General features: G+C 37.4%; 1 protein-coding gene across 1 annotated transcript; it reads right to left on the bottom strand.

Moving 5' to 3' along the window:
• Positions 1-10366: 10366 nt before the first annotated feature.
• Positions 10367-11992, bottom strand: LOC108275153 (Ig heavy chain Mem5-like). Its single transcript, XM_053685981.1, has 4 exons — positions 11944-11992; positions 11547-11859; positions 10801-10877; positions 10367-10707 (listed from the first exon to the last, which is right to left on the bottom strand). Exons 1-4 carry the CDS (start codon positions 11990-11992, stop codon positions 10367-10369), a joined length of 780 nt encoding a protein of 259 aa, XP_053541956.1.
• Positions 11993-13454: the final 1462 nt, after the last annotated feature.

Below are 13454 nucleotides of genomic sequence, written 5' to 3'. Positions count from 1 at the left end.
TGCTCAAACCAAGCCCAGTTTTAATGTCACCAATAAAGATTTAACTACATGCTGTTTGGAAAACACGGCAATATTTCACTTTGAGAGTGGCAAATATGGAATAGCCCCTCTTCTATATCTATAAAATAAAACATAACCATTTTACATTTACCAGAAAACTTATATTGCTGGAAAATTATATTAGATTAAATTATGTAAAAATATTAGAATACAAATATAGGAGTTAAATCCTCCTCTTACATGTTAAAATAACTGATGAAATTTAGTGTCACGGAGACCCGAGTGGAGCAAGTCTGCATGTGTGGATAGGAAAGGTCCATGCATATGCAAAATAGACATGCCCACACACTCATACACACACATAGAAATGTGTTTTCAACAGGAGAAGATTCACTTAATAAAAACAAATGAAAATAATTAGTTTTTAACAACGCTGGGTTCTACATAGGATCTTGGGATAACATAGTTTTTCTATTCACTGTCCAGGGTTCTGCCTAGAAGAACCAGGGTTGATGGTTTTGGATAGTACATTTGGATGCAAGGATAACATTAAAAGACATTAAACAAATGAAACATATATAAAGCACCACCCAGAACACAGCAGAAAAGAGAGGGAGGCCATCGCATAGGAATAGATAAGGAAGGACCTCACACACTCATGACTCAGCAAAAGGAGAAAACATACAGGAGATTTAGTGCTATGACAACGCCATCGATGACGTCTGCATGAGTTAGAGGGAAGATACAGGACAGCTGCAGTAACTAATAAACTTGAAAAAGAAGGGAACTATGTAATTGGAACAGGAGTGCCAAATTAGGATAAAGGACACACCCAAAGGAACACGTATGCCTAGAATGTATATAAGAAACATTGAAAATGATTGTACTTTGGTGCATGTTACATTTTTCGTGTGGTGTATACCCCCTGGGCCCAGCTCAGGTTTATATGCTGTCTTACTGACTGTTAAATAAACCTCCTTCTTCTGAATCCAGTCTACATGAGTTCTGCTATGTTATTTCTCTAAAAATACAGGTTAGATTGCTTAATAAAGTACATAGTTTAAGTTTGTGCGCTAGCAGGGCCAGTGCAGGTTGAAGTGGCCAAGATTTCCAGCAATACATATGAGAATAATCTGTCTTCATGAAATTCTCTACTGTAGCCTATACAGCCTATAAGGATGGTTTTTATGCAAAGTATTATGCCGAAGATTCAGTCTAATTTCCACTACAATCATAATAAGAAATTAGTTTCTATGAATATAAATTGTTTAACACAAAAGATTAATATTATTAGTAACTAACAAATAAATTTAATATGGTAATTAATTTGATGTTAAATAGAGACAAAATAGGATGTGACTGTGATTAACAGCTGTAGAGCTAGTCTCAACACTGCTTCTCTGTAATATTTATGCAAATCTCCATCTCCTCTTGTAACATTAGCACCGTGCTTATCTAGAGAGGAAGCGTGTGATGAGGCGTGATGGAAAAATTGTCCTGCACAAGAAAATTGATGGCAAGGCTGCAACAGCACTTCTGTGCAAAGGTATTTTAATGACCATGCTCATATTTACAGTCCACCAAATGTGCACCAAAATATGTACAGCTACGTGAAGGCCCACCCAAAAAATAGACAAAATGGGGGGAAAACTATACAAAAACATATACACTACAGCACTTGGATGGTAACGCCATCCACAGAAAGGTAAATACACCATATACTAACACAGCAACTACAAAATCCAAACCACAATCCACTTTACACAAATCAGCAGGCCTGGCTTTAAATCTAGAAGCTCCACCCACATGGACCCCTCCATGTTCTTCCAGAGGTAAGTATTACAACAACAAGTTTCCATAAATCACAATATCTATAATAACGTAATCTTCATATATACAAATGTATCAATATTCGTTATATATATATATATATATATATATATATATATATATATATATATATATATATATATATATATATATATATATATATATATATATATATATATATTTCCCTTCACTTTTATATAGGAGTTAATTTGGGTTTTGTATTCCACAGCCCCCCCAAACAAACAGTTAAGGCGGTTCAGTTCGCAGAGGCGCAACGTGGGAATTCAGTTATATCTGGCTTTCTGGATGACTTCCAGGGCTTGCTATTTGCTTTCGGTATTCTGGATTAAGACGCAACATACACAGACAGCTACAAACACAACACGACGTGCAGCTAAGTACAATAAACATTTACTGGTACCTAGTGTCTGCGTGTTTTTATTGTGGGATATGGGGGAAGGATGCAATAATGTAGTGGGTGTGTGCGCATTATGTATGAAAATGAAGGGTAGGGAATTGTAGGGAAGGGTAGGGAAAACAGAAAAGCAGGTGGATAGTGGATTATATGTGCTGTCGCAATCCTGTCAGAGCCCTCTGTCACAAAGCGGTTCTCATTAGTCCTCCTTCAACACAAACATGTTTGCTTCAGCTCCACTGCTGCTGCAGGTTCTCACCCCCTGTGAGTGTTTGGATTTAAGCTTTATTGCTTCATCTGATCCTTTCAGTTCCACATGTCAACCTTTTCTTTTTCTCTTTTCACAGATGTGTTCTGTGCTACTGAGCTCCTCCAGCCAGACTCAGTGGTTATAAAGCCAGGAGCAACTTTAACCATCACCTGTAGAGTATCTGGAGCTTCTATTACTCAGTATTTTTACAAGAATAGTAGTATTAACTCGAGTGGCAGTGGTGGCTTAATGCTCTTGGTTACTGATCAGAAGGTCAGGTGTTCAAGCCCCAGCACTGCCAAGCTGCCACAGTTGGGCCCTTCTACATTTAACATTATAATCAAACTGTGCAACAGAAAATGCCCATGCAGTCAAATCATTTTCATTCTGGTATAGTCTGCACTTTAGAGGCTTTGACTGGTACAGAGAGGAATTGCTGATTTCATGTTGATGAGGTCAGTTTCACATCCACCTTCTCAGTCACTACTGAAGAGTGGTACAGAGATCAGGTTTAGGGGCGTGTCACTCTGTGCAATCACCTGACATCACTATCACTGATGGGTTGCATGAATCTACAGTCTGGGCTGTACCAAACGTAACTGGTAAATTTACTAATCCCAGAATCCATCTGAACAGCACACACCCTCATTTTCATCTGAATGACAGTAAAAACATCAGTTTGAAATAGCTGTTGAACATTTTATACACACAGTATGAAGCTCTGTGGATTTATTTAACTCTGAACTGTGTGAATTAGACAGAATGTGTGACTCTGGTGTGGATATTTGAGCTTCACTTAAAATAAATGAAGTTGTAAGTGAATGTGAAATTATTATACAGCATTGCAGCTGTTTGTGTCAGTGAGTTGTCCAAGCACAGTAATACACAGCTGTGTCTTCAGTCTTCAGGCTGGTCATGTGCAGATACACCTGCTTCTTGCTGTTGTCTCTGGAGATGGTGAATCTTCCCTGAACAGACTGAGAGTATTGTTTAGTACTACCACTCGGAGTAGAAATGAATGAGATCCACTCAAGGCCTTTTTCTTGAGCCTGTCTAATCCAGGATATGTCTGCACTGCCATAACTAATCCCAGAGTAGGTACAGGTGAGTTGATGAGATCATCCAGATTTAATGACCACCGGCTCAGACTCGGTTAGTGTCTGACATCCGCAACCTGCCAAATACATTTAATCATTTTATAGTCTTACAGAATTACACAATTTATATTAGTGATACATGCACAAATAAGCTGTTACTCACGGGTTATGGTCAATAATATCAAAATAAAACATTTAATGATTTGTGGTTGCATGGCTGTTCCCGAAAAAAGTCTAAACTAAGTGGAAATAATGCAGCTGGAGTCTGTGCTTATAAAGGGAAAGTCTCGTTTTCATGTCCAGCCCCTAGAGGAGTTACTATAAAAAATATTCTGATATTCAAATAAAACATCATCAATTACAGCAATATGAGTTGTATATGGGAGGGAAAATGTAGGTAATTTGATATTAGTGAGGCAAAAATATAGTTACATAAAATATTTTTCTGTGCAAGGCTTGAGATTATGAATGTTCTTTTGTTCACTCTTGGAATGAAATTTAAGTTTGCGGTATATTTTTGGTATTAAAAATGTGTTGTAGATGTAACATGATTTTTCAATGTCTAGTTGTTTCAAACAGTCACAATCTCCATATTTTGTGTTTTTTGTATTTTATTATTATCTTTTTAAGCATGTATAACTTCCCCTCTAGAGGCTAAACGTGTGTATGTGGATGTGTAAAGCTTTCTTGTTTTATATTATACTTGGCTTTGTTTAATAACTTTTGTTAAACCAAAACAGAACTAAATACTTATGTGAAACAAATGCATCTGTCAAATTAGGCATTTTTCTTTATTTTGTTGCAGAGTTTGCAGAGTTGTTGTGATTATTTGGTTATTCAGGATAACTACAGAACCATAATATAGAACTATATTATGGTTATAGAACTATATAGAACCATAATATAGAACTATATTATAGAACCAAATGAAATGAAACAGTTTGATTTGGATAGTTGTTCGGCAGTGGGTAGCATCGATGACAAATATCACCAAGGTCCCCAATTCGATCCTGAGCTCAGGTTATTGTCTGTGTGGAGTTTTTTTCATGTTCTCTCTGTATCTTCCAGGTTCAAACATATGCTGGTAGGTGAATTAGCTAATTTAAATTGCCCCTGGGTGTCAATGGGTGTGAATGTAGCGTCACATCCAGGGTGTTTTAAAAATGCAGGACTGCATTGAGTAAAAATTCTTTCCAAGTAACAAAAGTGACAACTTCTGTGCACTGTCATATCTGCAGATGGGGAGATTTATATGCAATTTATCAGAGTAATTTAGAGAACTGGAATATAAAACTCATTAAAGCTGTTAAAGTCAAACGCACAATAAACAGATACAGACATTATGTGTGATCGTAAATGATATCACTTGGCCTTTAGAGAGTCTGAATGCAGCAGTAACACAGCACCTCCTTCAAGAAAACATTACAGAGTATAATACACATTCATTTGTCTCTGGTTTGTAATATAACGAATTGTAATTGAGCAGTTTATTAACCACAGTAAGAGGGGATGATATTCATCATTTACATAAATGACAACAGTAATGACTTGTTCAGTAAAATGCTGTGTGGTAAATATGTGTGTGGTTTCAGTACAGCTGCTTCCTCAGCTCCAGTCACTGTGGTTCTTCGGGCACAGTAATAAACTACAGTGTCCTCTGTCCTCTTATTTATATTTACATAAGCTGTCTGAATTGATCTGTTGTGTGTGTTGTTGCTGTTGTTATTTAGAGGATGCCTCTGCTCCTAGTTCTGAGAGATAATACTTGTGTCTTTTCTCATTCCATAAAATGTTTCCTTTAAATGTTTCATGAGTTTTACCTCAGTAGAAGTGAGCTACTGCCCTCTATAGGTGCAAAAACATTTACACTTTGTTTCTCTCATTGCAAATATCTGAGCCATTCCAGTGGTTTCCCCGCAGGTTGTCGGATCCAGTGAATACAATAGCTCAACTCAGCAGGTTTCACGAGCACAGAGGCTGACTGAGTGAGCCCCACACCGCCAACACCACCTGTGAATAATAACAATAGAACATCATCAAATGTCTTCAAATCATTTTCACAACCAGGTATTAAATCTAAACTCATTCAGACAACATGGAGACTTACAGAATGTAGCTGTTAGCAGCAGCAGCACTGATGAGAGCATCTTTGTTTACTATAAAACTGAAGTGAAATAATCTGCTCAGCTGCTCTCCTCCTTCCTCACCACATGCACATACTCACACACTCACACACAGACCTCCTTAATTTAAAATACATGAGTGGCGGATTTGCATAAAATGTGTCATCAACTGCTACATGAACTTGAAGACTCAGGTTTACAAATTTATTAGTTGACATCCTAACCTTTTGACATCTCAGTGAATTCATCTTAAAATTAACCTGAAATAAACAAAACACTAACGTATCTCTGTGATCAACTGATTACACAATAACATTTTTATTTTGCGAAAATCCTAAAAAGCTGAACAATCATCCAATATAAAACTTTCTCCCTCAAGTAGTAGGTGCTGCGGTCAGAAGGTGTCAATTACATTTCTATAACAGCGGCTCTGACAGTAGTTCCAGCTGCACGGTTTACAGAGAGATGCTTGCTCTAATGTGTTTTAGTTTCTATACAATTTACACAGGGACTAATATAATGGACTCTTTATATTTATGTGGATAAATGGATTAAAACAAACAAACAAAAAACACATGTAGCATTGTTGATATGGTGACTTTTTGTGTGAGGAGTAGGGATACAGTATGAATATGTTAATAGGAATGAACAGATAATGTGATCTGAACAGATGCAAACAGGAGGATCGATTTTTAGGAATCTTGCAGGAAATCTGGTTGAGACTAGAGGTGTGTAATGGGACTGGGATGCCTATTAGTGTGTTGTTGAGGAACGGTCAGAGCCACAATTCATGCTCAGTAATAAACAGCTGTGTCTTCAGCTTTCAGACCCTTCACTTCTAGGTACAGCATATTTTTATTGGTGTCTAGTGATGGAGAACTGGCTCTGCAGAGACTGAGCGAATATAGTGCCAGTGCCATATTCAATGCGCCCGATCCACTCCAGTCCTCTTTCTGGTTTCTGACAGATCCATCACATGTAGTAGCTGCCCATTGAGAATCCGGAGATAATCCAGCACAGAGTGACTGACTCTCCAGGTCTCTTCTCTACAGAAGCAGAGGAGGTCAGTAACTCTCCACAAGAATCTGGAAGAGAAGAGTATAACTAGGTAATGTTATGTTATAATGCTTATCGGGACAGACTGGCTCATTTTCCTAATAATTCTCACATGAAAAAATCTGAAACGTACGTGAAATGAATACAAATAAAATACAATGTCCTAAAATCATCCTTCTGAGTTCTGCTTCACCCAGATTTGAAGTGTATGGGAATGTTATCTATCACAAAGCTCACTGGAAACTAGAACAGTCAAGAACATGCTGTTTATACCCGACGCTATTTGAATATGGAGTGTCCATGACCACTATGGATGTATAAATCCACAACCACAGGCTGCTCAGTGAATAGATGAGTGGGTGATTATAAGTAGTGTTGGGTCCAAGTCCACCTTTGTTGAGTCCTTAAACAATCGAATCCAAGTCCGAGTCCAAAAGGGGTTGAGTTGGACTCAAGTCACGTCTGGCCGAGTCCAGAAAGTAATTAAAGTGAAAAAAGATGTGAAATTGCAATTGTAATCTCAACACTGTTGAGTGTTAAATTAATATTTTAACCTTCACAAACCAATGGCAAAATAACCTTGTAACATGTAACAGAAAATACCACTATTACATCTTGCCATTGCCATTTAATATATTTTATTCGTCATCAGTACCTCAACTAGTTTCCTCTCAAAAATGGTTTCAAAGAAAAAAAAAAGATATGTAGAACTTTTATTACAAGTGTATGAAAATACAAATTAACCTGTTTTGTTATTGTAGCACACTATATTGTGTCCTCCGAATTACTGACATTTCAGTAATTTGATGAGTCTCCCCCACAGTTATATAGGCTGAGAGAGAGAGAGAGAGAATACAGAGTAGAGTCACATTTAGCAGCATGTCCTAGGACGTTTCATGCTTTATCACTGCTTTTAATCTGTCTGTGAATGACAACAAACTCATTTCTGAACACAGCTCTGTTCTTGTACCTTTTTTTCATTTTAATTCCTAATTTTATAATATTTACTACATTAAGAAGTACATTTCACATTTTACATGAAATTCAAGACTGGAATCACCAAATGCTAATGTTTAGGGGTGGGTGATCTACAATCTTATTTCACGATAATGATACATTTTCTCAGTTAGGACTATCAGTATTCAAGTAAGAAATAATACAGAAATTGAATAAATCACTTAAATGTAAAATAAAATAGATTTCACTGTATGACATACAGTGCTTCTTATTAAATTGACTGACTTCAGGACCTGGTGGTGTAATCTCACGAGATCACGCGAGACTGTAACATGTGACGTCAGCACATGTATGAATTCAGCACAGCAATCTGCAATGGCAGAGCAAGAAGACGTCATACGGTTTTAGATTTAAAGGTAAGTCAGTATTTGTAAGCCAAAATGCTTTTTAATTTACATATAAAGTGTGAAATTGCTAAAATGACTGATGCCAATTCCTGGTAAAGCATCCACTACAGTTTGCTAATAGCTAGTTAGTTAGGGAACAAATGTTAGATTGCCAGTTTAGTTATTTTTACCTAATTGTCCTAAAGTGTGTAAGATATAACGTACCCTTTATTTTTTGTGTTTAGTTCTACCTTAATGTCTCAACTGGTGATAATTTGAGCGCCTTTTGGTTCCATTTTGGCGGTTCCCTTTTAAGCACATAAAAATGACGCTGGGCTTTTAATAGCGCGTAAAGTGATTTTGGCTAGCTGGTGATAAAAATGTGGCACCATTTTGCTGTTTGCCCTCAATATAAGGTGGATTATAAATTAGCTTATATTCATGACCCCCTATGGATGTATTAAATCCACAACCACATGCTGGTCAGTGTGTAGATGAGTGGATGATTATAAGGTTCTATGTAGAACCCTACAACAGAATGTTTCACTATCAGAAAGGGTTCCAAGTAGAACCATTTTTACAAGAACCATTACTCATCTAATGAAGACTTTAGGAAACCAAGAACCTGTTTTACTAAATGTTTTTTGAGTGAAAACCCCCAAAATATGTTTTTATACATTATAAATTCATTGAAATGTTTATGAATAGATAATACTTGGAGCTTTATCTAAAATACCACAGAAGAAGAGGAGCTCAGTGACAGATTCAGTAAGGAATAAAACACTTCGGGAGGACAATAATCAAAAATGAATCAAAGCAGAGTTCCTGTTTGTCACGACTTCCCCTTTAAGCAGCGTGCTGAAGAGCATGTGAATGCACACTGCCGTGCAAGGTGCGCGAGCGCCTGCTTTTCGTTGTTGACATTCGTGACATTTGAACACGTGTGTTTGTTTATGTTTTTGTCATGTCTCCTCCCTGCTCTGTCATTGGCTGGGATTTCACGTGTGTCTGAATCGCTCTCAGATGTGAGCATTTACGACTCTGATCATGTCCGCATATATACCGCACGCCTCCTAGCACACAACGCGGAATATAAGAGTAGTTTAGATAGATTAGAACCTTAGTATTGATTTCTTACTACTGATTCCTTACTACACTTAGTCATGTTTAGATTCTTCTGTTTAGTTCACGCTGGTTTCTCTGCTCCCAGTTCATAGTCATAGCTTATGTTTCATGTTTTGTATCTCGACCTGTTTTCCGTGACCACGACATAGTTTCCAGCCTTGCCCAGTTTATGCCTGTTTGCCGATCGCCTGACCTCTTGCATGTTTTGGATTACGTTTTTGGATCACGATTTGGATTAACCTGCCCGTGTCTCTCAATAAAACCTGCTCAAACTGCGATTGCATTCGTCATATCTCCGTTACGTCACAAAACGTGACACTGTTAAACATAGCTATCAAACAGGTAGTGAAAGAGGTCGTGGTGATAGTCAGTGCAGTCCTCTGTGTAGTGTATTGAGTCAACAAATATATATATTTTATTAACGCAAGTGATATGTTAGCTGGACATTCAAAGGCATTTAATTTCAGATAGCTAAAAAAAAAAATAGATAATATATTTTATTAAGCATGATCTGAGAAAAACTTTGTATTAATAAATAATGATCTTGGTGTCTTGCTGAAATGTTTATAATGTGGGGATTATTCGCTCAGTTAAATGTAGTTATTATTTCAATACGGAACTGAATTGTGATCATGTTTTTGTGAAGTGTGGATCCCGAGCGCAGTAATACACAGCTGTGACTTCAGTCTGCATTTTCTGTCTCCGTAAGATCACTGTGTTACTGGAAGTGTCTCGAAAGATGACAAACTTGTCTTCAGGTGAATCTTTATTATAAAAATCCCCATCATAATCAATGGTGTTGATCCACTCTAAAGCTTTACCTGAAGGTTGTTGGATCCAAGCTGTGTAATAGCTGGTAACTAAATGTGAATCCTTGCAGTTGATGGAGAGACTCTGGCCTGGCTGGACTGTCATGGACTCTCAATCAAACATTTATTCCAAATATTTCTTAAATATTTTATACAATGAGAGATTAATAATGGTTCAAAATCAGTCTTTGAGCAATGTATGTATATATTTTTAATGACTATTTGTGTGTTTAATTGTGAAATTCATTCCTCTGGATAAAATGTAATAGTGTGATTGAGATGGTTTATTAGTTGCATTGAGAGGATCTCTAACATGTCTCAAAGTTTTTGTAAGGAGAATCCACTATTCTGTGTCACTGTGTATCTTGCGCAGTAATACACAACTGTGTCTTCAGTTTGCAGATTCTGTCCTTGAATTGTTATTGTGTTAGTAGCAGTGTCTCTGGAGATGCTGAACTTATTTTTCAGTTTGTCACTGTAATATGTACTACCACCACTACTGATGTATCCAATCCACTCCAGAGCTTTTCCTGCAGGTTGTCGGATCCAGTCTGTACGATAGCTGGTAACTGAATATGAAACCTTGCAGTTGATGGAGAGACTCTGGCCTGGCTGGACTGTCATGGAAGCAGGCTGAGTCAGTTCTTCACCATGCACATCTATGGAAGAAAACACATGGTGATATCCCACACAATATATGCTGCACATTTATTGTTATTGTAGTACATGAATGAATTTGATAAAGCACTCACAGGAAGCAGTTGCCAGCAGAAGCAGTAGAGATGTAGAGAACATGGTGTGTGTTGTGTGTACTGGGGTCTTCTCTGTTCTCCAAAGTTTAACAGAGACCATCACATCTCATAAATAGAGTGATATCCAACCCTGACGCTTGAATTTGCATATCTGGTCATGATGGGAGAAGAAGGTATTCAAAACGTGTTTAAATCATATGGAAGAGATTCATCTCATGAAGGATATGTGGATTTTTAATGGAACAGAAGCCTCTTAATCAAATTCTATCATTTTCATTAAAACATTATAGAGTCAGTGTAATAAGCACAACGATTAAAGAATACATTTTCATGATAATAATTATCTGTGCTTGAGGATATTGAGATTATGATATAAAAACTCCACATCTCTTAAAAGTCATGACAAAACGCTCTCATACTTTTTCACACATGATCACAAAAATTCTAGTTTGTCGATGTGGTTATTGTTAGGTAAAGATACTATAGTATAACAAGTTCTTCTAAGTGATGTGATTATAATAGTTTGTATAATGTGCAGCATTATTAAAAATGTAGCATTATTATATTAGATATATGGTTTAAATTCTACATTATAAACGTCTAAGAAAATAACTTTAAACTCTTTGTTTTCATCTGTGTGAATATATGTTTTTTAGTTAGATTTAGATAGATAAGTGTTGCACTTGTGGACTAATAGGCATTTGTATAAGGTGTGTTTGTACAGGTTTATTGTTGATCTGTCTCACTGTGGGTAACGAGCACAGTGATACACAGCTGTGTCTTCAGTCTGCATGTTCTGTCCTGTTAATGTTACTGTGCTGCTAGACGTGTCTCTGGAAACCTGAAAGCTGCTTTTCAGTTTCTCACTGTATAATGTGCTACCGCTACCACATATACGTCCGATCCATTCCAGAGCTTTTCCTGCAGGTTGTCGTATCCAGTCTGTACAGTAGCTGCTATCAGTTAATGAATATCCAGACACTTTGCAGGTCAGAGTCATTGACTGACCAGGGGTTAATACTGTGGATCCGGGCTGGATCAGCTCAACACAGTGAACACCTGTTAAAGAAAGGATCATTTTAATGCCATAAAAGAAAAAATGTGCCCAAAAGCGATATTTATGTCAAATGTAAAAACACTTACAGTGTACGACTGCTAGCAGCAGCAGCAGCAGTAGGGATGTAGCGATCATGGTGTGTGTTTAAGCAGAATAAGTACAAGCTCTCGGTCTTCATTGCTTAAATATACAACAGGTAAGGACATTTGCATAGAGACACTCCTTATCTTAGTGTAAATTTTATGCAATCCTACATATCTGAATCAATATACATTATTAACGTATGTGACTATTTATTTTCATTTTCTCTTAATGCATAAATGTGTCTATACACATCCATCCACCCATCCATTTTCTATATTGCTTATCCTACAGGTGCAGGGAACCTGGAGCCTATCCTGGGGAGCGTTGGGCACAAGGCAGGTACACCCTGGACGGGGTGCCAGTCAATTGCAGGGCACAATCACATAAACATTCGCACACCCGTTCATACACTATGGACACTTTAGACATGCCAATCAACCTACCATGCCTGTCTTTGGTGGAAACCAGAGTACCTGTTGGAAGCCCCTGCAGCACGGGGAGAACATGCAAGCTCCAGATACAGGGCAGCGGCATAAATCGAACCCAGGACCCGGGAGGTTGTTAACCCCTAAGACACTGTATGTCCGTATCTATACACATTAACTGAATATTGTTTTCTTGTTGGGTTTACTCAGCCTCAGGGTGGTGTGGTGTTGTTGATCCATTACAATGTTAGAAGGAGCGCATTACATTAAGTAAGGAATAAAACACAGCATGGGTACTGTTACAGGGAATTAAGCAATGACAGTGTGGTGGGATGAAGCAGAGTCACAGTTACCACCATAAAGTTGATTTAAAAAATGCAGCTTATTACAGAGAAACTGCTCCATCCTGATTTGTTCCATACTGGAAAAGTAAAAGTTAAAGCTTCATTCAGTGATTCATTTTCATTTTCAATCTTGGTGTATGTAGTGTATGTACTCAATAAGCACAGACTTTGGTCTTCTTTGGGAATTTGACAATAATATATAGTCTCAGTGTTCAATGTCTCATATTAACACATTTTAAATACATTTTAGTATTTAAATGTATTTAAAACATGAGGATGAGATTCATCTTATGAAAAACATGTGTCTTTTTAATGGAACAAATCTTTTTCATGACAGAAAGCTCTTTACCAATTCTGTTATTTGTATATCAATAATAAAGGGAATCAGGGTTAGGGATCAGTTAGCATTCACACTGTGTGTGTGTGTGTGTGTGTGTGTGTGTGTGTGTGTGTGTGTGTGTGTGTGAGTGAGAGAGAGAGAGAGAGAGAGAGAGAGAGAGAGAGAGAGAGAGAGAGAGAGAGAGAGAGAGAGAGAGAGAGAGAGAGAGAGAGAGAGACACATTGTAGGAGTGAGTGGATGTAAGAGAAAAAGATAGTCAGGTGTGTGTGTGTGTGTGTGTGTGTGTGTGTGTGTGTATGTGTGTGTGTGTGTGTGTGTGTGTGTGTGTGTGTGTGTTAATTCCTCTCCTGTATTTTTACTCCCACAATATACAGTGCATCCAGAAAGTATTCTTTTTCCACATT

The sequence above is a fragment of the Ictalurus punctatus genome, chromosome 2 (genome assembly GCF_001660625.3).
Source record: "Ictalurus punctatus breed USDA103 chromosome 2, Coco_2.0, whole genome shotgun sequence".
Taxonomy (NCBI): Eukaryota; Metazoa; Chordata; class Actinopteri; order Siluriformes; family Ictaluridae; genus Ictalurus; species Ictalurus punctatus.
The sequence above is the reverse complement of the archived record's forward strand: the minus strand, read 5'-3'. Positions and strand labels throughout refer to the sequence as shown.